The 24,200-nt window shown below is 45.6% G+C and overlaps 1 protein-coding gene across 4 annotated transcripts; it reads left to right on the top strand.

The window, feature by feature from the left end:
• MDM2 (MDM2 proto-oncogene) lies at nucleotides 1–23,724 on the top strand. 4 transcript variants are annotated; one of them, XM_023643976.2, is made up of 11 exons: nucleotides 1–200; nucleotides 1,355–1,439; nucleotides 4,156–4,230; nucleotides 6,678–6,811; nucleotides 8,803–8,852; nucleotides 11,442–11,509; nucleotides 11,637–11,733; nucleotides 14,941–15,101; nucleotides 18,848–19,003; nucleotides 19,653–19,730; nucleotides 21,397–23,724. In XM_023643976.2, the coding sequence occupies exons 2-11, from the start codon at nucleotides 1,359–1,361 to the stop codon at nucleotides 21,970–21,972; spliced, it is 1,476 nt and encodes a 491-aa protein (XP_023499744.1). In that variant the 5' UTR covers nucleotides 1–200; nucleotides 1,355–1,358; the 3' UTR covers nucleotides 21,973–23,724.
• The last annotated feature ends 476 nt before the right edge of the window (nucleotides 23,725–24,200 follow it).

A 24,200-nucleotide genomic window follows, 5' to 3' on the forward strand; every position in this document is an offset into this window, starting at 1 on the left:
GCTCATTTTGCGTACAACTCCGACGGCTGGCGGTGCGGGCTTCACAGATCGCACAGCTGTGAATTTTGCTTTCTTTTTCCGCGGCGGCTGAGACGCGCGCTCGCCCGCAGTTCCCACCGCGGTCGGGAGGCGCAGGAACAAGAAGGGCAAACACAGCGCAGCCAGCGAGGAAGGCCCGGCCCCCGGGCGGAGGAGGGGCGGTGCGCGGAGGGGGGATGCGGGGGGCGGTGCGCGGAGGGGGGATGCGGGGGGCGGTGCGCGGACGGGGAGATACGGGTGGCGGTGCGTGGAGGGGGGCTGCGAGGGGCGGTGCGCGGAGGGGGGATGCGGGGGGCGGTGCGCGGAGGGGCGGTGCGCGGAGGGGGCATGCGAGGGGAGATGCGCGGACGGGGGATGCGGAGGGGCGGGATGCGAGGGGCGGTGCGTGGACGGGGGATGCGGAGGGGCGGTGCGCGGCCGGGGGATGAGGGCGGGCCCGGGACCCCTCCCCGAAACCTCCCCGGCCCGGCCCGGCCCGGCCCGCCCCGCGCCCCCATTGGCCGAGGCGGCTTCCGGCGCGCTCCCGGGCGGGGCGGGGCGGGCGCGCGCAGGGCGGAGGCGGCGCACCGGGCGGAGGGCGGGCGCGCGGCCGGCGGAGCGGAGGTGGGGGGCGCGCGCCGCCGAGCCCGGGGCCGCCGAGCGCCCGTGAGCGGGCCGCGTGCGCCGCGGGACCTCCTCCGGGACGAGCGAGCGGCCGGCGGGCCGGGGCGATGGCGGCCGAGGCCCCGCGCGCCGGGGGCCCGCGCGCGCCGTGAGGACGCCCGGCCCGGTGAGGACGCGCGGCCCGTTGGGCCCGCGCCTTTGTGCGGCGCGTGGCGGGGCGCGGGCACGTGGGAGGGTCCGTCCGCAGGAGGCGGTGCCGTCGCGGGGGCGGGGCCTCGGGCCCGGCTGGGGGCTCCGGGCCGGGGGCGCGGGGCGGGGTCCGGGGCGCGGGCGTCCCGCGGGCCCCCGGCGTGACAGGTGCCTGTGGGTGCCCGCGTGGGCGCGCGGGCGGGGCGGGTCCGCGCGGTTGACTCAGCGCTTCCCCGGGCCGGTCAAGTTCGGACACGTTCCGCGGGCGCGGCCGGAGCTAAGCCCCGGCTTGTCTCCAGCGGGGCCATTTAAACGGCGCCCGCCCAGCTGGCCGCGCTGGCCGCCCGAGATAGGTCCCCGCGCTCCGGGGTAGAGCCCTGACCCCGTACCGGCCAGGTAAGGACCCGCCTGCAGGTGGCTTTGGGTGTCATCGAGGCTGTGTCTCCTCGCTGTGTGGTTTGGTCTTTTGACAGATGCTTGATCATTTCGAGTTTTTATCGTGTGGTTTTTTTCCTGCTCTTAGGCAGATGTGCAATACCAACATGTCTGTGTCCACTGATGGTGCAGTAAGCACCGCGCAGATCCCAGCTGCGGAGCAGGAGACCCTGGTTGGTATTTCTGTCTCAAGCGTAACGTTTACGGATAATTTATTTGATGAGCCGATCAACTAAATTCCATAGACCCCAACTCTAGCATGACTCTCAGTGACGTTGTATGTACTAAATTCTCCCACTCTGTGTGGAGTAAAAGTTGACTGTGACAATCAGTGTTTACTTTCTTAGAGCTTTCCCGCACTGGATTTGAAAGTAAGTTCATTACATTCTTACGGTGGATGCTGAAGTTGTGTTTATTATATGACTAATTTGTGTTTCTGTTTTGATCTGTCAGTATTTAACTTTTTAAATAGTTTCTAAAAGTCGCAAAAGTAATTCATGCTTGGAAATATTTTAGACGTTACAGAAATGTGTAAAGTAAAAGCTGAAAATTCCAGGCTTCTTTTTCCACCATGTTTCCTTTTAGATCTCGCTGTGTACATGCCACATATATGCGCGTGTGACCTTTAGTCTGTGTCATCTGTCCTGCTAAAATAGGATTAAAGTAGAGGTGATCAGCAAATAGCATCTATGTCAATATAAAATCAGAATTCTTTTTGATGGCTTCATAGTACTTCATAGCCTTGGTCTACCATTTTTTAAGTTTATGCCTTTACTGATAAATTTTTTTAATTGCCTTTAGTTTTTGAGTCTTACAAATACTGCTCTTTTGTGCATGCATTCTAACACAAGTGTTAAGTGAGCATTTCTGTAAGAAATATTTTATACAAGTGAAACTCCTGGGTCCTAAACTATACACATATTTGATTGCTGCTGCTAACTTGCTCACCAAGAGATTGTACTAACATTGAATCTTCTGTTTTTTAAATTGCCATTTTTTTGGTAAAAGGTACTCTGTCGTTGTTAAAATTTGTATTTCCCTAATCTCTGGTGAGGTTGAGCATCTTGTTTGTTAAATCATTTGTTCTGGGGTTTGCCTGGTCTTTTCTGTCCACTTTTCTGTTGGTTTTAGTGTATTTTTCTGAATAATTTGTAGTAATCTCTGCATTTCTAGCGTATTTAACTTTTATCATTTACACATATTGGGTTTAACTTTCATCATGTTGTCTTTTTCCTGTTGAGAATGTTCTTTTGAAGTCAAATTTGTTGGCTTTTGAATTTTGTAGCATGAAGATCGTGCTTTGGAAGAACTCTCCCATCACAAGATTATGCACACATGTTACTATATTCTCTTCTAGTTTAAAAAATTTTTACATCTAGATCTTTGTTCATCTGCAGTTTCTCTTTTTGTTCTTGAGTGTAAGATTAAGAATGATGCTCTTTTATAGCAGTTTCCTTACTAATGCATGTCTTTTAAGTGTTAATAAAAAACTAATGGCTTTCATTGCTGATTTTTACTTTGTTTCATGTGGTTTGAAGTTAATATAGCATATATAAAATTTTAGGAGAAAAAAGTATCTTTTCTGAGAGAGTTCATTCTTTAGTTTGAAAGTAAAGCGCGTATGTAAGCACATGAAAAATGTGTGATTGGAACAATTAATGATTCCGTACTACACTTATTGTGTATTTTAAATTTGCAGTTATTAAATATTGTTGTGTTGATTAGTTGGAAATAGGTCATTTTTCTTAAATCTAATTTTGAGAGTTAGATCCCAAACTGGGATGCTGTCGGATTTCAGAGTTAGACAAAGGACAGGAGTACCTCGAGAGGCCCAGAGGCACCGTCCTGACGGGCGGCGGGCTGTGAAGATCCTTGAGTGTGAAGAGTCCGATAGAGCAGCAGATAGGAGGAGAGGAGCACATCGTGTCCCTCCCGCTTCCTGGTTATTTCTTAATCCCACTTGCAAAGCCTCTAGATCAGGGTCAGGCACACCACAGCCTGTGGGCCGAATTTGGCCTGCTGCCTGTTTTTGTAAATAAAGTTTTATTCAAATACAGCCAAGCCCATTGGTTTCCATATTACCTATGCCTCTGAGTCAGACCATCTGGCAGGGAAAGCTTAAAATATTTACTCTCTGGCACTTCACAGGAAAAATTGACCCCCTGATCTACTTGGCTGGCTCCTTGAATAGAGGTCATGTTGTACTTGTCATTGTTTTGCAATATCTGGCACTGTCTGGTGCATGGTAGGAGCTCCATAAATGTCAAGTAGATACTTGAAATGCAGACCAACTAAGGCAGCAGTATATCGTAGGAAGAAAATGCTGACCTGTCGCTGACAGATGTGAGTTACACTCTCAGATCTGCTTTTCATTATCCTCGTCAGCTTGGGTTAGTTATTTAAGTTCCCCATCTTCAGGAACCTAATCCGTAGAAAGAAAAGATTGGTAAAAGAACCCACCCTAAAGGTTTATTCTTTTCCCTTGGATTTTGTAACTTAGCTTACAGTAAGTTCATTGGAGTATTCCTCTTATGGCTGACTTTGTAGGGTAGTCAGCAGATGATAGAAATAGCTGGAGGAAGAAGCATTTTCACTGTGTTGGTGTGGGTACTGTTTTTGATTACAGCTGATGATACTTGAGGGTTCTTTGCAGAATAATCAGATCCCAGCATTTTTTCCAAGGCCCCCCGACAGTCGTTGGCATTTGGTTTATATAGTCTGTTACATTTAGGGGAAACATGAGGACTTATTTTGTGAGGTCTGACCTTTGAGCTTGTTAAACATAGTGCCTGCTGCCTTTTTTGGAATTGTTTATGGACGTTTTTGTTAGGGGCCTTGTAGTTCTGGAATAATTTTGGAAGTATAATAGCAACTTCTTGTTCTTTGCAGGTTAGACCAAAGCCATTGCTTCTGAAGTTGTTGAAGTCTGTCGGTGCACAAAAGGACACTTATACTATGAAAGAGGTGAGCTGACCCAAGAGTGAACGAGATAACCGATGTCTTACTAGTTATAATTAGCCCTGGGGAGAAACTGGCCACACAGGATCGTCAGTAAGCAGCTGTATTAAGTATTGTGGTCATTTGGACTATAATTTGAAGCTAAAAATTCTAATGATACTTGAATTGCGTTTCTCAGCTAGGGACTGAGAGGCAGCGGGAAGCTTTGCAGGGTTGTTAGCCATTTTGTGCTGTGGACCCACTTGGCAGACTGGTAATTCCTTCTCAGAACCATGTTTTTAAACTCATGAACTAAAATATATAGAATTACATAGGAAGCAAATTATATTAAAATAGTTATCAAAATAGTAAATGAGATTGGGATATGTGCTTTTTTATTAACACATTAAATGATGAGATTTAGCAGTTGATCTAATAGCTATGATTTTGAAGTAGTGAGGAGTATAATCGATAGTTCGAGATGTTAACTCCAAGCATAGTGTGATATGAAAACAATTGTGATTTTTATTGACAGAATCACAGATATTGCTAATACTTTGTGGTTTGTTGCCTATATTCACAATTGAAGGAAAAGCTAAATTTCAGTTAAAAGTTAGTGAAAATAAAGATAGAAATTTTTTTCCATCCAAATTAATGGACCCCCTGAATTCTATCCAAGGACTTCTTGGGCATCCATGGATCCCAGGTTAAGAGCTTCTGCACTAGAGTGCGTGGGTACAGTGTACTGATCTTTCTGGGCAGAGGTGAGCTGCTTCGTGGAGACGTGTTCTGTTTAATGGATACACTTCAATGTATTGTTCTCTAGCTTTAAATTTGTGCACAGAAGCGTGACTTTCACTGAGAGATTGGGTCATCTTAGGTGAAATTTCAGTGTGATTGAAATGTGCCTCTTTCCCATCTCTCCCACTTAGTTTACGGGGCTCAGGTTGCTTAAAACACTAAAGTCCCTTACCTACATCAGGATAGTGGGGCAGGAAGAGATGCCAGACCCTTTTCCTTTTCAGGCACTCTTTTTTTAAATTTTTAAATTTTTTATTTTTTTGAGGTAAATTACCCCTGAGCTAACATCTGCCGCCAATCCTCCTTTTTTTGGTGAGGAAGACTGGCCCTGAGCTAACATCCATGCCCATCTTCCTCTCCTTTATGCGTGGGACACCTGCCACAGCATGGCTTGACAAGCGGTGCGTAGGTCCACACCCGGGGTCCGAATTGGTGAACCTTGGGCCGCTGAATTGGAGCATGTGAACTTTGCTGTGCCCCTGGGCTGGCCCCTGTTCAGGCACGCTTTTATAAACTTCCCTATGGGCTGTTTGGTAGGAGTCTAGGTTCTCTTCCCGCTTCTGCCAGCCGTCTCCAGTCCATAGTTGTGGAGGAGTATTCGTTTACTCTGCACCCTGCCAGCCTGTCACGTGATTAGACAGTGCTTGCAGGGAGGTGTCAGGGTAAATTATGTTTTTAGGGCTGTTAACCTGGGTTTGACCTTATTATTATAAAAGCAATTAAGGAAACAAACAAGTATGGATTTAGTAGCAGATAGAAACGGATCGAGGCCGTCACAGCGAGCTTGGATGCTTAGCCAAGCCCTGTAACAGCAGTGTGGATGTTGTCTGGTGCAGGTTTCAGTTGTGGGATGTTAGTTCTGAGACGCTGGGAGAGTGATGCCAGCTAGTATGGGGTAGTAGAGAGAACTTTGGACTAGGCGTCAGAAGGCTGAGTCAGTTTCCTTATTCCTAATATGGTGATAATAGTTCAATGAAATAACAGAAGAATGGGACAGCACTTGTAAAAGTGTACCATACGTGTTTAGGTGGTTGTTGGTGGGTGTGTGTGTGGAAGTCTTAGAATGTATTGCTGACATCTTTGTCTCAGTGGGGCATACAGAGTGTAAATTAACTGTAAATACATGATTCGGGGTCATTATTGATTGTTTGTGGTTGTATGATTGTATTGATACTTTTGAGGGCTTATTTCATTCACTGAATTCTCCCAGAATGTTAGGTAGATGTGATTGGTCATTTTCCTGTCTTCCTTGTCTGTGGTGACCTCACAGGCTGTGTGGTGTCCGGGATCTTTACTAAATGACTCCGGTCACTGCTGTATTCTGGTTGATGTTTCTGATTCTGTAACTTTTTATCACTATCAGTGGTTTTGCATTTTTCTGCTTTCTCCCTTCTTTCTAACGTGTCGCACCTAGATAGTATCTGGACAGAGTTAAAGTCTGCCAAAAAAAGAGACGCATTTTAAGGTTTGAGTAAATCTGAGAAGCAGTGTCTCTACGTCCATCACACTGAAAAGATTTCAGAGCAGCTTTTTCTGCGCGCAGGACGGTGGTTATTCTGAGTGCTTGTGGACGCGGTTGCTGTTGAACCCTCTTCCGATAAATGAGATATTACTGAATGTATTTGAAACTAACTTTTTTTCTTCAGCGCTCGGAAATCGTGTCTGTGTTTCAGGTGATCTTCTACCTTGGCCAGTATATCATGACTAAGCGGCTGTACGACGAGAGGCAGCAGCACATGGTGTACTGCTCCAACGATCTGCTGGGGGACCTGTTCGGCGTGCCCAGCTTCTCTGTGAAAGAACACAGGTGCGCTCCTCAGCCTAGTCCACTCTGAAGGCCAGCCGGCACACGCTTCGGTTCACCCCACCCTCACTCCCTGGGGCAGAGAAGAATTGTGACTGTATACGTAAGAGGAGCTGAAATTTAATTTCTTAGCAATATAGCATGTTGCTTGAGACTCTGAGTCCTGGAGTCTTGGAAAGCTGGGTTTGAGACCTAGCTCAGTCATTCACTAGCTGTGTGACGAGGCCAACTGACTTGCCCTCTCTAAACCTCAGTTTCCCCTGTTTGTAAAGTAGGGGTAATATAAATACTTCATGTGGAGGTCATGAAGAGACGTCGTGTGGAAAGCGTAGTGTCTGGCACAGAAAGCACTTGCATGTTAGTTACTGCATATTAAAAATGTTATTGCCGTCACTTGCAAGGACAGTCTGTATACCACCCTGCGGGTGAGGCCTCAGTTACCGTGGAGACCACTCTGTCATATACCTTGATGGCCTCAGTCAGCTGAGTTTTCCTACTGGGAACTGAAGACTGTTTCTCTGTCATTCTTACCTCACATTTGAGTTCCTGTCCCGTTTGGTTTGGTGCGGTCAGTCTGTGTGGAGCCTTAACACGTATCTTAATGAACGGGGTGAGTGCTTTTCACCTGAAGCAGGTAACTAGACTCTACTAGTCTTTAATGCCCAGTAACGTTACAGCTAAAAAGATGGTCGTTAAATGGGGTATTTTTCACTGTCACACAACTGTGTTATTATAAACATAATACATATTCATTATTGAGCATTAGGAAAAGACAGAAAGCTAAGAATAGGAAAAAAAATGACCATAGTTTGTCATTGAAAGGTATTTTTACTCATCCTTTTTATATTATGTCCAGATGTATGTTTTAACCTATTTGTTATCATACTATATTTAATTTCATCTTGCTTCTTAATTTAACATATAAGCATCTTTCCGTTTATAAACCACTTCTGTTTAATATTTAGTTATCGTTTTACACTGACCTTGGGATGTAAGCTCTAATTTTGTAAATTTACCGAATAACTGTCTCTGTGACTTGCGCCGTTTGAGTACTGAATCTTCTGATAGGTTTGGAGGCGTGGGTTCTGGTGCTGAAAGCGCAGTGTTAGGATTACCTTTCACTGCGCTCTGACGTAACTGGGGAAGTTCTGGCGCGGACAGAGCCCCTGCAGAGGAGCGTCGCACAGGGAGCTGCAGCTTCAGCCCCGAGGGTGAAAAGAAATGCTTGGGGTTCGCACTTTCCCCTTAACCTTCAAATCTGTGACCAGTAAACATTCTCTAAAATCATTAGTTTAAAAAAGAAAGAAAGAAAAATGTGCTCTGACGTGAGTGAGCTCCGGAGTGAGAGCTGTCGGCCTGCACGGCTCTCGGCCCCTGAGGGGGAGGTTTGTTTATTTCGTTCTTTGCCTTCCTCGATTTCTAGAACAGTGACAGGTCCATAGTAGGTTCTCAGACTGTATTTATTAAATGAATAGATACTGCTTTATCTGTTAATAAATTTTAAGGTCAAGAAAGAAAACCCATTAGATGATTGGTCCAAGGTCGGTGAAATTCAGAATTATAGTCAAGTTCCTATAGTGGGTCTTGCATAACCCGCTACTATTGTAGGCAATCTGCTTCTAAGCACAGCTAGAAAATTTCTTTTCTGTTTGAAAATAAGTATATTAACCTGCTTCCTGTGTTCACACCCATTTTCTGGGGTCTTTGGTAAAGTCCAAACAAGGCAAGCTTCAGGAAATGGAGATGTGAGGTCTTTCAGCCGGAGACACCTTGATGATTATTAAAAGCAGCTGTCTGTCATCGTCGTGCAACTAACGATGCTGCTTTCTAGGCCTGGAAGCTTGCCAGGGATATAATTTTAATGCAGTGATTTGAAATTTGGTTTGTGTGCGATAGTTCATACTAATAGGCATTTAAAAGTTGGGTTAAGTCCAGTTTAATAGATTTTTATTTTAAAATGTACATCTGTTGTTTTGTTTTTTTCTCCCTCCAAGGAAAATATATACGATGATCTACAGAAACTTGGTGGTCGTCAATCAGCCGGGTGAGTTAACTGTGAAAACCGTGAAAGTAGAAACGCGTTGTAAAGATCTCTGTGCATGCGCAGTCCTTTTATAATTGTGCTTCTCTTTAAAAGTTGCTTTAGTTATGTATTTAATTATAATAAAAGTGTGATAAATTTAACAGGAAGAAATAGGAATGAACTAAAACAATGTCATATTGAGGTTCAAATGCAGATTTGCAATATGTAAAGTTAAGTATCCTCTTACATCAGTTTAAGTCTTGGGATATCAGAGTTGGAATTTGTTTTGGAAGGTAGATGATTTCAGAAGCTCCTGCTTAGTCAAGATGTGCTCGAACCTTGGAACAGGATTGGAAGGCTCTGGGAAGTGATGTGGGTACTAGGTAGGACCAGGTGAAAGGATGGGTCCTCTCTGTTTTTCATAATGGATAGAACTTTGTTACCAAGTTATTTAGGTAAGTGGCATTTTACTTCCCTGCCTTTAGACCTCTGGGTCTTAACTGGTTGTTTTTGGGTCACATGTCCCTTTGATAATCTCATGAAGGCGCTGGGCTCTCATTCCAGAAAGATACGCATGAGTAAGTACAGCGGTGTCCTGGTGAGTGTTTAACAGCCGCTTCTCCGGGGAAAAGCCCCGATGTGTGGTGGTTGCTGATTGCCCTGCTCTGAGTCCGCCCGCCATGGCCTTTTCAGAGCGCAGACGGGGTGTGGGAAGCGCTGCGCACGGGCTGCTGTGCGCGCCGGTGGGAGCCGGCTCCAACACCACAGGCGGCTTTCCTACGCCTGAGAACTGTCCTCAGAAGCGTGTTTACTTCCCAGAACCACCTGACCCCTCCTGTGTGCTCCCCCATTCCGTACTTAGACTGCGTTGCTCTCTTTGTTACACTCACACGTTTACGTTTCTGATCCTGTGTCCTGTTCAGGTTGGCCTTCTGCATCACACAGGACAGAGTTTTGTTCATGTGGTGTTTAGTAAATGTGTTGAACTGAACACTTATTCTTCCAAAGTTAGGATTTAAGACCCAGAAAAGGCCATCACCAACTTATCTCAGAACAGAAGTAATTAGTAGGCTGGTGACTTGATATTTTATTGTTTTACAAAGCTGTTTATGAACCAAATGAAGGCAAGTAAATAGTATCTGTAATAGTATTTTCACTTTTCTGAATATTATACCTGCTGTATTCATTCATTTGTTTAAACCTTGGTAGATTACTAGGACAATGATATTAATGGGATGGTAACCTGTGGGTTACTCACGTTATCTCCATTCTGAGTTTGTTTCAGTTTCAGGCTAGTAGAGTGAACTTCAGAACTCCTGTGTCAGTGTTCTCAGCCTTGTCCCACCTAGCGCTTCCTTTCTGTCACATCTCCTTTATAATACTAAGGCAAAATATAACCTACCCATATGTACAACTTAAAGTTGGTGTAATACCTCACCCATAATACAAAGAAGAAATAAACTGTTAGGAGAATGTGTATAATTGCAGAATGTTAGTGCCCAAGCCTGACTTCACTGTTAAGACGAAGATGTTTTGGGGGGAGTAGTAGAGGGTGTTTGGTGATGACCTTTGGGAGTCGTATACATCCCAGGTCTGAAGCCTTGAGTTTGGAGCTTCAGCTCTCTACATCCAACTACCCACTCTAACTGCCTGCTTATGAGTTTCATCCTCTCCAGTTCATTGTCTTCCCACCCACATCTCTTCGTCTTCTGAATTTCGCTCTTGGTGAATGGTGCCACCCATTTGTCCTCCCCAGGTAGAATCTTGGAGTCCTTCTTGACTCCTTCCTCCACTGCCGTAGATCTCAGACACCAGGTCTCGTTGGTTTCCCCCTTGTCATTTCTCTGGACTGAGCTGTTGTCCACGCCTGCTCTAGGCTTTAGTTCCTCTCGTTTGTCTCTGCGGTCACTGTCGGATACGGGTTTCCCTGGCTCTGCTCTCTTTCCTGTTTTGCCAGAGTGATTTGTCACTCTTCTGCTGAAAATGACCATTTACGAGTTCCTTGTTGTTCTTGGATGAAATACTTGCTGTGAAGCAGCAAGTCCGTTTTATCTCTCGGATGAAACCTTTTCATTGGTGAGTGGCTGCGACAGTGCCGTGCGGAAGATTCTCAATATCGGCTGGGAAGAATGCAGAGAGGCGGGCTTGAGTGCTGCCTGTGGACATGTTTGTGCTGTTCAGCAGCACACACGGGATCCTTGCTGGTCCTGCTTACATTCCAGTGGTAAAGAACTGCCTGCAGTGCACTTCTGGATGCCGTCTTCACACGGCGTCCCTCCTTCTGCAGCGGCCTTTCCTGGGCCTCCTGCTGCACGTTCTCCTGCACACCCTTTCCCGATTCCTCCTTCCTTAGAACTGTCTCTGCCAAATAACCCTTGCTCCATCTCTCCACGAAGTTATCTTATGATAATTCCGTTGTTTATTCTACTTTATAATTACTCTCGTGTATCTTCTATATTAACATGGAACTGTCTTGCACAGGTGGCACCTGGGAGACACGTTTACTGTTGTTGACACGTCCAGTTGTGTAAGGAGTTTCTCCTGGACTGATGTCTGTGGAGCAGCCCTTTCTTTCTTAGTTGGTGATTCTTTGTTTTTATTTTCTATCAGAACCATCAGATTCAGGCACATCTGTGAGTGAAAACAGTTGTCCCCTTGAAGGTGGGAGTGATCAAAAGGTAATCTTGAAATGAACTCAGTCAGCTGTGATGTTTCTTGAAAATTGGAAAAATTATTTCAAACAAAGAATCTTCAGCTTCCTGGTGTTACAGGTTAAGTTGTGTTCTCCCTTTCCTGAATGCTTAGGCCGCTGTGCAGGAGCTGCAGGAAGAGAAGCCGTCGTCTTCGGCTTTGGTGTCTAGGCCGCCCACGTCATCTAGGAGGAGAGCCATCAGTGAGACGGGTATGAGCGCTGGCACTCTGAGTTTGTTTGCTCAGGAAATTGGCGGCTTAATGACCTTGTGCTTTTTTGGTTTAGATGAATGAATTTCTGAGTTTCTGTCATTCTCATTTTTATATGACTTATCTGGTTTAAAAATTGCTTTCTTAGCAGCATTTTTCTGATTGACTGCAGCAGGCACGGTTGACTGTGCCCCCTGGATTTCGTCATTAGCCAACGCCATTGTTCAGGATGGGAGAGGCCAAGGATGTAAACTGTATCTCAGTCGTTATTCTCAGTCATCTTAGCAATTAAAATATTGTGTTGTTTCTCATAAATGGTAAAACATAACAATGAGTTTAAAAACAGAGAAAGTAAATAGTGTCTTAGAAGTGAAGACGAGGAAAAGAAAATAGCTGAGAGCATTTTTGCAGAGAAAAGGCAGCGGGGGAGGCCGTTGCCTGGTCAGAAGTCGTAATCCCCAAGACGGTGTGATCCATGTGAGGACGTGCGCAGCAGGCCCTGAGCCTGGATCCGGAAACCCGGCCAGAGTCTGTGCGTGAGGTCAGAGGGCAGAAGCTGTCTTCGTGGGACTCAACAAATGGTTGATAATTTGGGAAAAAAATCAAGTTATGTTTGTACCCTATACCAAGATGAATTCCCAATGAGTTTAAAAGATAGATGAAAAAAATTACAACAAATTTGAAAGATATTCACTTTAAATTTGACAGTGTTAATATCTTTATTACATAAAAAGTTCCCAAAAGTCACTAAGAAAAATATCAAAAATTTGAAAAGGTAAAAAAACAAAACCCAAAACACCAAGAGGTATTTCATAGTAAATACAAATGACTAATAAGTTTGAGGGTGGATATTAGCGATTTAGCTTTGTGGATAATGAAAAATGCAGAAAAGTGTCTTTTCTGGTCTATAAATTAGCAAAGGTAAGTTTTTGTACTGATCCTTGCTGACGTGTCTTGGCACTGACACACTGATGGTGTGCCACTTAGTTTAAATTGGTTAAACCTTTGGACTTTAGAAAGGCTTGCGTTCTTACCATTGCCCCAGTAGCTCCATTCTTGGAATCTATCCTAGGGGTATGATCAGAAATGCAAAGATTCTATGTAGAGGTATTAATTATGAGATTTAAAAAAAAATTTTTTTTTTTTAAAGATTGGCATCTGAGCTAACATCTGTTGCCAGTATATTTTTTTCCTCCTCCTTCTCCCCAAATCCCCCCAGTACATAGCTGTATATTCTCCTTGTGAGTGCCTCTGGTTGTGCTATGTGGAACACCGCCTCAGCATGGCCTGATGAGTGGTGCCATGTCTGCGCCCAGGATCCGAACCAGCGAAACCCTGGGCTGCTGAAGCCAAGCGGGGAACTTAACCACTCGGCCACAGCGCCGGCCCCTATGACATTGTTGGTAACTGGAAATACCTGTGGTGATGAGGATGTCCTCCGTCTGCTCCAGGCTGTGGCCGTCCCCTGCCTGGACCACGGCAGCAGCTTCTGCCCTTCTGTTCCTTCACACAGTCCCCAGAGAGACGGCGAAAGGGGAATGAGACCCTGTCACTTCCCCACGTAGCTACTTTGGTCACTTACCTTTGACCTTCAGTTAAACTCACTCTTTTTCCTGGGTCTGCGAGGCCCTGACCTGCCTGCAGCCTGCTTTGGGGCCTCTCCTCTACCTGCAGTGTCTCTGCTGCACTGCTTGCTTTGGTTCCTCCCATCTTCCTGCTTTAGGGCCATTTGCACACAGTTTTTTTTTATGCCAGGAGCTCTTCTACCTCCACTTTGCAAGACCAGCTCCTCGTTTTTCTGTTTTTACTTAAATATGACCTTCTTGGAGAAGCTGTTTCTAACCACCCAGAAAAGCAATCCTTTCTTGTTATTTTATTTAATTTTTTTTTGGTGAGAAAGATTCGCCCTGAGCTAATATCCATTGCCAATCTTCCTCTTTTTTTGCTTGAGGAAGATTGTCCCTGAGCTAACATCTGTGCCAGTTTTCCTCTCTTTTATATGTGGGATGCCTCCACAGCATGGCCGATGAGTGGAGTGTGTCTGTGCCTGGGATCCGAACCCGGGAACCCTGAAGTGGGGCACACGGAACTTTAACCACTCAGCCACAGGGTGGCCCCCGTTTTCTTGTTATTCTTTGCCCTAGCACCCTGCTGTTTCCTACACAGCACTTGTAGCTCATAAATGTGTATTTCAGTTGCTTTGACGTTTGAATGTAAACTTCCTCTGGTGGCCAGAATGATGGCTGACTTCACGTTTGTAGTTCCGCGGCCTGGCGCTGTGCCCGACAGGAAGCAGGTGCTCAGATATGTGGACTGAGCGGTTCAATTACGATGGACCATACATGGACCTATGTCATGGACACCATATTCTGCAGCCATTAAAGATAATGTAGAAGAACATTTCAGAGAAAATAATCCAGAAATTGTATATATATGTACGTATATTTGTAGTGTGTGTTTCAAATATTTTTTTAAAAAAGGAAATAAACTGAAAAAGCCACTGGAAAATTACTACACTAAAATGTCTATAGTAGTTTTCTCTCAATGGTAGCATTACAGAAGTTTACATTTTGTTTTTTTTCTATTTTTTTAAGATTTCTACAGTGAGTAATATAATTCTTTAATAATCAGAAAAACCCCAAGTGTTATTTTTAATGGAGGTGAGACATAGCAGTAGCGGGGTGTGGGCTTCTGTCCGATGTCACTCAGCCCAGACCGCCTGTTCCTATGGGGAGTACAAGCCCGGTGAGGGACTTCTCTCGGGGCCTTTGATCATTGATTTTGATTCCTGTTGAAAATACAGGGTAGGTACTGAGGAAATTTGAAAGATTAAGAATACCTTCTAAGTAAATTAAGCATTTTTGGTTATTTTCAGGAGAAAAATCTTATATCCTAAAGTTTGACTTTGACAGACAAATCCTATATTGTTTAGTTAATGAAAGCTCTAGATGAATTAAATTGTGAGTTAAAGGAGATAAAGTTCTGAAAGAAGCTTAAAAAGCTTTTGGAAATAGAGTGTTCTGCTGTAACTCTCAGACAGGCGGATTCCGTACAATAGTGTTGACTTTTGAAACCCTAGGACTTCACTATTTTTCTCTGTTTATTTCATTGAAACTGAATTTCAGTAGAAATAGGTACTCATGACAGTTCAATTTCTAAGTAAATCACAGTATAGCCATTGGACTAACTCGTTTCCTTGCACATCCAGAAGAAAACTCCGACGAGTTGCCTGGTGAGCGGCAGAGGAAGCGCCACAAGTCCGACAGCGTCTCGCTGTCCTTCGACGAGGGCCTCGCGCTGTGTGTCATCCGGGAGATCTGCTGCGACGGTGGCAGCAGCAGCGAGTCAGCCGGGACGCCATCCGATCCGGTAACCTCCTCGTTTTAAGTCAAACGGGACTCCTGGCTTTGCAATCCAGCTCTGCCGTGCTGGGGAGCATTCAGATAGCGAGCGCGTGTGTGGCGTGCGGTTGCTGCTGTACACCGGGGAATTTCTGTCCAGTGAAACTGCTCTCGCTCTCCCCCAACCCCAGGTGTGGGGAGAAGGGTGGAAGGTAGTGGAGTTGCACTGGGGTATGTTGGCAAAATTAGGACCAACATGAATAGTTATTAATGTCACCTTCCGTGTTGGAGAAGCTTGTGGGCCACTGCGCCAGTGGTAAAGTCAGATAAACTGGAGTATAGAGTAGTCTGAGAATTTAGAAGTTTTACTTTTTAAAAAATAAGGAACAAAAATGAAAATTTGGTTCAGTTAGGTGTCTAGGGTCCTAAGGCAAAGCTGTCTTGAATATTTAGAGTAGAAGCATCTTTTTTGTTCCAGCTGTCGGGAGCATGCCAGCGCAGTCTGCGGTTCCCACGTGCCCACGTAGGTCGAGACATCACGGAAGGTCTGTGCGCTCAGGCTGTGACATATGGGTCATTGTCGCACGGATCGCGGGCGAGAGCTGTGGTTCCTGATTGTCGGATACAAAATTCCAAAGTATTAGCCAGGAGTAAAATTCATAAGAGATCTCACTGAAGTTTGGTAAAACAGTGTTTGCTAACAAGAATGCTCGACAAATGGGATATTTTCCTTCTTGTCATTCAGTGTGTCTTTGACACGTCGCTAAATCGGGAACCTTTATTTGAGCTGTGGCCGTGTCTCCTGGTCATTATGGGAGATATTAGTGGTCATTCCTAGTTCTCTAGAAGATGGAAGGACTGAACCCGCTGTGACAGTGACCTGCTCTCACTTTTCCTGTATCCTTGTCCCGTCTTGTGTTTACCGGCTTCTCCAGAGCAGGGACTTGCGGAGGCAGAGGTGCCGCGTCAGCGTTGGTGGAGCTGGTCCCTGGATTGGCCACTAGAGGGCATGACGGGCTCCGAGAACAAGTTCTCCCTTCAGGAGATGCTCTAAGGTCTCCTGGAGGCCCGGCCCCGTTTGCGGTAGAGACAGAGGGGTAGTCGGGGCAGACAGAGTCCCTGCCCGCGTGGAGAGAGATCATCAACAGTCAGACACGCAACTAAAACATTTAATAAATGCTATGAAAAAAATACAGGTTCTTGAGAGCAAATACGTCTGATGTGAGAATTGAATCCAGTTAAAGAAAACTTGACATGTACACAAACTTGACGTGTGGATAATTTTATTTCTTGCAAATGGTTTAAATAGAACTGCTCTGCCCCGTTAGACTCAGTCTTTGACAGAGCTGTTTCAGAATCCTCGCTGAATGGTCTTGGCTGTCCTGGTTCTTGCGTTCTGCCTGGGGCGCTGCTGTGTTATCAAAGCAACGCAGAGGCTATTTCCTTTTTTTTTTTGTTAGTCCTCTCCTACACTCTCTTCTAAAAATCCTATCTAGTAAAAATCTGCTGTTTTTCGGGCTCCGTCCCCAGTCATTAAAGCTTTTGTAGGGCCCATTTTTTTTCTTCGTTTTAGCCTCCCTCATGTCATGTCGTCACTCAGTGTCATCGTTCGCCACTGTGAAGGGAGCTGAAGCCACGTGCTTTCGCCTCCATCTCTTCTTTCTTTTGGGTTCAATAAATTAGGGAACTGAGGCTATTTTCTAGGCCCTAAACTGGGCAGTTTACATGATATATATTACTTTATCATCTCAGCAGCCTCAAACTCTTCAGATGGGAAAACTGAGACTTGAGAGTTTCAAATAACTCAAGATCCTGTAACTAATAATTGTCACAATTGGAATTCAGACAAAACCAGGCATTTCTGACTTCAAAATTTAAGATATTTCCAGATTAAGGCTGTCTGATGCTTTTTAAATATATAATATTTAAAAGTTTCTAGGTTGTTCTTTTTTGAACATTAGCCAAAACTTTTTAAAAGCAACTTTTAATACTTGCTTTCTTCATAGTACCCTAGATGAGGGGTGGGCAAACTTTCTGTAAAGGGCCAGATAGTGACTGTTTTGGGCTTTGCAGGCCATGTGGTCTCTGGTGCAGCTGCTCAGCTCTGTTGTGTTAGGCTGGAGCAGCCCTGGACAGCTGGTGCATGGGTGGGCGTGGCTGTGGCTGTAAACCCATATTCATAAAAATAGATGGGTGGTGGGCCATTGTTTGCCCACCCTGCCATAGAAGATGCTTTTTTTTCTTTCTTTTTTTTTTTGAGGAACATTAGCCCTGAGTTAACGTCTGCCAACAGTCCTCCTCTTTTTTGCTGAGGAAGACTGGCCCTGAGCTAACATCCGTGCCCATCTTCCTCTGCTTTATATGTGGGACACCTGCCCCAGCATGACTTGACAAGTGGCGTGTAGATCTACACCAGGAATCTGAACGGGCAAGCCCCGGGCCACCAAAGCAGAACGTGTGGACGTAACCGCTGCGCCACTGGGCTGGCCCAGAAGATGCTTTCTGAGACTTACCTTTTCTTGTGACTTACCTCTTCATTTTAGACTTAGTGCACTGAAGACTAGTTAATTGAAGTACCCAGTTTGTTGGGTTGCTTTCTTAGAGGTGTTTCCAGCTAGACTTGTGATGTTAACCTGGTTGTTGATAGAGCCCTGTGAGGCCCCAGGGCTGCGGTGTGGCTGCTGCTACTGCTGTGCTGACATTGCTGTAAAAAACAGGTTTTTGATCTCAGTGGTTATAAAATAATACGCTTTGTTGTTGTTTTTATAAATGATGGAACTCTTAGAGTGCATTCAGTCCAGATTCCTGTCATGGGGGAGGGGCTGCGGCCTTCACAGGTGAAAGATGTCCGAGGTGGAACAGCCTCTTAGTGGCAAGTCCAGAGTAAGACGGTATGTGTCCTGACTCCCAGACCACTGTCCTTTCTGTATGCCAGCCTTCTGCTTTGTCACATGTCCCTGCCCCAGCCCCCGACAGCAGTATCGTGGGACTGAAGGTCTTATTAGGTTCTCAGACTGTTAACTAAAGTCCTAAAATGAGGCGTCACAGGAGCAGTTACAGAATTTTAAAAATAAATTTTAGAAAATTATGTCTAAAAGCTCTTCTGAAGAAATTATTCTCAAAGTTTATTTGAAAACATAAAGCTCAGAATTACTGTGCGTGTTGTAGCTTCTGGCATTCTTCTGATCTGAAGATAGAAAGATGACTGAGACATGGTCTTAACTCTTGAAGTGTGTATAGTTCAGATAAGAAACATGCATGCAAAGTAATGTTTTGCATAATTTTTGTGAAAAGATATGCTGTTCAATAATACCGTCTAAGTGGTCAGGATCATTGAAGGGGGAAGAGCTGTTTTCACTATGGGATTGACAGAGACTTCGGCAGAAAAGCGTGAGCAGGACTTAGAAACTGTCCGGTTGTTCCAGTCAGAGAGGGAAAGGGAGGGAATCGAGGTGCCAGGTTTGGTTTGGGGAACCATCTAGATCTGGCTGCTGGTCGATATTTATTGGGGGGAGCGAGTGTCTCCTGGACAGAAGACGAAGGCGCTAACGTCGTCGCACCGTATGAGCCTTGACTGCCAAGGGGCTTCAACCCTTTCCGTTAGTGGTGGCGTTTTGAACAGGGAATGACGTTACCGTGGCAGTGCCCCCGAATCGTGGTCTGGTGTCGGCGGAGGCTGGCTCTGAGGGAGTTGGGGCACACTGGGGAGTTGGGGAGCCCTTACGGAGGCCAGCGGGTCGTGCACGTTAAGTTGCTTTTCCTTCCGGATTTCAGGATCTGGATGCTGGCGTCAGTGAACGCTCAGGTGACTGGTTGGATCAGGATTCCGTTTCAGACCAGTTCAGTGTGGAATTTGAAGTGGAGTCGCTCGATTCGGAAGATTACAGCCTCAGCGAGGAGGGGCAGGAGCCCTCGGATGACGATGACGAGGTAGGCTTTTCCTCTCTGTTCCAAAGTCATTAAATGTTTTTCACGTTCACTGACTGATGAGATTGAAACAATAGTGTATTCGGATTGCGCTGGAAATCTTGGGCTCTTGATTTGTTCAAACTAGAATATTGTTCTGTGGATTTGAGGCTTCTGTGGTTCCTTGTTGTCTGACTTATGTTCTTACGAGCGCTAATGCCAAGAAGTCAGTAGGCCTTAATGAGCATTCTTATAATAGGCTGCTCATTTTTAAAAACATTTAATTCAGTTCCCCTCATTTAATATTAATTTACTTTTTATAAAAGTAAAGTGTGTGCCTGGTTAGAGTCACACAGCACCTCCAGACCTGTTTCTGGAGGTGACACCTTCAGCGTTCCCCGCTGCTTCACTGTCACTCAATACCTCCATATTTATAGAATAAAAATACTCGTACTGAATTTTTTCTTCATTTGTGTACACATCCTGTCTGCTGCCTTTTTACCATGTGCGAGAGGATGTCACTGTCCTCTACACTCACGCGTTCCACTGGACTTCTGTTTCAGAATTTCTCACATGTGGGAACATACGCTGTGGTTTAGGACTTTCCACTAAGAAGCTTTCCTGGTTGAAGAAAAAAGGTGATGAATTGATGCCAATGGGTTTATTTTATTAGGTATATCGAGTGACTGTGTATCAGGCAGAGGAGAGCGATACAGATTCATTTGAAGAAGATCCTGAAATCTCCTTAGCTGTAAGTATACATCTGCTTTTTTAAGGAATCAAAAAATAACATGAGGTCGAGGTTGGAAAAAGAGGCCTAGCCTACTTTCTGACGTGAGGTAATTTTTATAAAGTTAAATCTTTTTAAAGTTTTAATGATTTAAAGCATTCTTGTTCCTTTATTTGCTGCGTTGGCATCTGTTGTTACATGTTTTCGGGTTTTTCTGTGCTGGAATTTGAACTTTTAAAGAACTTTTATGGAACATTTCCGGTATGTATAGCAGAGAGGGTGGTGTCGTGCCTGTCCAGGGTGCTTAGCACCCAGCTCTGACAGCTCCCAACATTTGCCAGCCGCATCAAACAGAAACATTTGTTCCACTGATGTGTATTAGAGAATGTGGTAGGATTTGCCATTAAAGAAATCAGGAATTAAACATTTATATTTCATGCCTTATTGGGTTCCTGAGGTTTTGGAAGTTTTTTTTAACTGAATATTATTGCTTTCACTTTTGTTCTTAATACTGCCTTGTATTATATTTGAATAGGAAATCTCATTTTTCTTTTCCGAGTTGGAAACATTTATTAATTATCCAAATGCAAGAAAAGAAGTTGAAAATGTAAAATTATTTTGCTATATTTGAAAATAATTCAAGTAACTAGTTGACTCATCTGATGTCAGGTTGAGTGAAATGTTTAGGCCTCAGATCTTGAAGTTGTTGGACTCGAGGAAGCACGTCCGCCCCGCCCCCCCCCCCCCCCCCCCCCAAATTTCAAGACCTTTGCCTTTCATTTTATCGGTTAGTAGAAACCTCCCTTGGGAACATGGAATAACCAAGTGGGAGAATGAACTCTCTCCATCCTTACTGCTCACGTCTCACGTCATTTGTCAGACAGTTTAAAAAGAGTTACATTATTTGTGCAAGAGAAGCCCCTTGTGGCAAGTTCTACGTGTCCAGTGTCCTCAGGCAAGACCCGTGCCTCAGTTAAGGCAGGTAGATGAGGACATGTTCAGAAAGGAGGCAGGGCATGGGAGGCTGTCCAGATTGCATGGTGGGAAGGTTGGGGAGTAGGCAGTGGGGTGAGGAAGCAGCAGGGAGCGGTTACAGAGACAGGAACACAAGAAGGATGGACTGTGAAGGGTGTGCATTTTAGAAAGTGACAGAGATGACAGATTTGAGCTGGCAGTGATGGCTGAGAAGAATGTCTTAGCACTTCCTTTGTGGAGGAAGTTAGGGAGCACTGGCTTGAGCCCTGGTTCAGAGCACTTCTTAGGGAGTCTCCGTTGGTGGCAGGTTGGGCGGTAGTTCCGTCTAGACTGATGGGGTGGGCTCTGGGCGCAGTCCTGTGGGACCCCGTCAGGCTGGAGTGGGTACAGGCCTTGTCACCAAGGAGGAGATCCCATAGCACTTGCTTCCATTAAATGAACCAGCACCGTGTGTGTTCTCAAATAGTCACGGCATAGATACGTGACCAAGATCACGGCGAGTACACGTTTGGTTTTAGGGTTCTTCAGCATGGTTTGGCTGAAAAAAAAATGTACTTACAACCTTATACTTGAGGAAAGACTGTTTGAGATAAAACATGAAATGCTGAAAATTGAGCTGTGTGATGCATGGTACCTGAGACGTCGGAGGTGCTAGTGCTGCTGTGACTAGGTCCCCGAGGGCGCGGAGACTCACTGTCTTGTTTCCTTGAAGGACTACTGGAAGTGCACTTCCTGCGGCGAGACGAACCCCCCGCTGCCGTCACACTGCAGCAGGTGCTGGGCCCTTCGTGAGAGCTGGCTTCCTGAAGGCAAAGCAAAGGCCCCTGGGAGCGGGAGCGGGATCGTGGCCCCGGAAGGCTCCGGCCCCGGGGAGGAGGGCGTTGATGTCCCCGACTGCAGGAAGACCGAGGGGGGCCATCCCAGGGAAGCGTGCACTGAGGATGACGACGCTGCTGCCGCCCAGGCATCCCAGTCCCAGGAGAGTGAGGGCTGCTCCCAGCCGCCAGCTTCCACCAGCGGGGCTCACAGCAGCCAGGAAGGCCCCGGCGAGCTGGAGAGGGAAGACGCACCCGACAAGGAGGAAAGCGTGGAGGCCAGCCTGCCCCTCAACGCCACTGAGCCGTGTGTGATTTGCCAAGGTCGACCAAAGAATGGGTGCATCGTCCACGGCAAAACAGGGCACCTCATGGCGTGCTTCACGTGCGCGAAGAAGCTGAAGAGGAGGAACAAGCCGTGCCCCGTGTGCAGGCAGCCCATTCAGATGATCGTGCTGACCTACTTCCCCTAGCGGGGCTGGCCCTGAAAAGTAGACTTACACAGTTCTAACTGTGTAGCCCGAAGCATTTAGACATGAAATTCATTTTTATTTTTTTACATATATCAAAGTGGGGACCTATCTTGGTGCATGTAGATTTCTTCTCTGCAGTGTAATTTACCTGTCTTAGCAGGGGGAATAGAGAATATTTACTTCCTTTTAGGAAAATTTCACTTCTGTTTATATTTTATATTTGGGTTTTAATGTAAGTTGAGTTAGATATATAGCTCATCATTTACCCCACCCCTATTTTAAATAATTTCCACTTTCTCTTAAATGAGCAGGAGCCAATCCTTAGAAAATATAAGTAGGACATTTGAACGTAATTTATTTAGTGCCTCTCATGTAAGGAGAAAAAGTTATTATGAAAGATAATATTTAAATTTTACATGCTCTTAAACCTTCTGATCCTTAGTTACTCTTTCAGAGCCTCTTAAAATACTCTGGCACACGAAGAAGGAATTAGTAGTTATATTTGGTGCTATGTAAGCATGTAAGCAGAGAGGTGCTCCACCCTCTGGGGGATGGTCAGGGCTGGGTGGGGAGGGTGGTGTCAGTTGAGAAGTCTTTGAGAGCAGCCCTCATGTACCTAAGACTGAATTTTTTTAAGCCCCCCCCCCCCCCGGTGCAGCTTGCAATTATGCTCCAGGTCTGACTTTGCCACACCTCTTTGCAGGATTAGTGCAATCTCTTGTTTCCCCTGTGAGGAAAACCATTCTGAGACACTTTGAAGAATGCTCTCGGGCCGGGGCCCAGGGTTCCTGGGAGTTCCCTGGGTTTCAAACCTTTGCTTAAGGCCACTTGTAGAAACCACTGAATTCACGAAGAATAACCCAGAAGTTTAGGAAACAGGAGGACTGCCTGTTTTTAAACTAGCTGGAAGTGTTGTAGCTTTTCTCCAGATGGTGCAGAAACGCTGCACTACTTTGTTTCAAGAATGACGGGATCGCAACACAGGCTTCTAAAATAGCCCTCGAACTCACAGACTAACATCTTCATTTATCTTTAAGTATGAATCTTCAGCAAAAGAGCAAAAATAACCACTTTGACTTAAGGTCCCAGTATCTTCCTCCCATATGTGACATACTCGGGGGAGGACAGTACAATCAGCTGAGCTCTAAGTTTAGAACAGAACTGCACGGTACTGCTGCACAGCACGGTGTGTTAAGCTGTGAAGACAGACTGCACACGCGGGACTTCCCTTGTGCACGTGTGTGGGTTGGGCCTCAGCGGGTGGTCCTCACATACAGGGAAGTGTTATTAATTTGGGACTTACAATACTTCAGCAAGAACTGAAGGATCCTTTCTGAGGAGAGTTGATAGACATGTACATTCAGGGTATGTCATGCAGTCATTATGCTACTCACAAAACATTTGGGCCACCCTGGGGCCGAGTGGTTAAGTTCGCGTGCTCCGCTTTGGCGGCCCAGGGTTTCGCAGGTTTGGATCCTGGGCGCGGACCTGGCACCGCTCATCAGGCCACGCTGAGGTGGCATCCCACATAGGGGCAGAGGCAGGCACAACTAGAATATACAGCTATATACTGGGGGACTTTGGGGAGAAGAAGAAGAAGAAAGAAAACCATGCAAGTGTGTGCGGATAGCATCTCATTCAGCATGTCTATCCATACTAATATAGCTTTGATTGTCTAAATTTTTAGGTTTAGTATACATATATTATTTATTAATTTACAAATAAACAATTTATTAAATGTTTGATTAAGAATTGTTTCAAGAATGTGATTATTGGATCTTACAGTTTTTTCCTAACAGTGAGTTTTGTTAAAATAGAAATTGTATTTGAATATCATCTATTTAGGTAATCAAAGGTATAAGTCTGAATATGCTGCTTTTTTGGGAATGGTCGTGTCTGCCCACTTTGGAGGTCCACGTATCAATGGGCAGTGGGATGCCGTCGGAATCTCCAAGGCACTAAGACCAGCCTGAGAGAATGATGTTAGATGCGGCAGGGCCACGAAATGCTGCTTCCTCCGTGTCCTGTTCACGTGTGTTACCACGTGGCAGGTTGGCTTCAGCGGTTTTTCCACAAGTTTTAGGGAACCTTCTGGAGGGGCTGTAGGTGTGGCAGGAGGAGGAGTCAGGGCTGGGCACCCTGCCGATTGTCAGTGGGGAAAGCCCTGTTGTAATTGCCCGTGACTTCTCTGCGTTGGTGGAGCTAAATGCCATGGGGGGAGAACCTCT

This window comes from Equus caballus, chromosome 6 (assembly GCF_041296265.1).
Source record: "Equus caballus isolate H_3958 breed thoroughbred chromosome 6, TB-T2T, whole genome shotgun sequence".
Taxonomy (NCBI): Eukaryota; Metazoa; Chordata; class Mammalia; order Perissodactyla; family Equidae; genus Equus; species Equus caballus.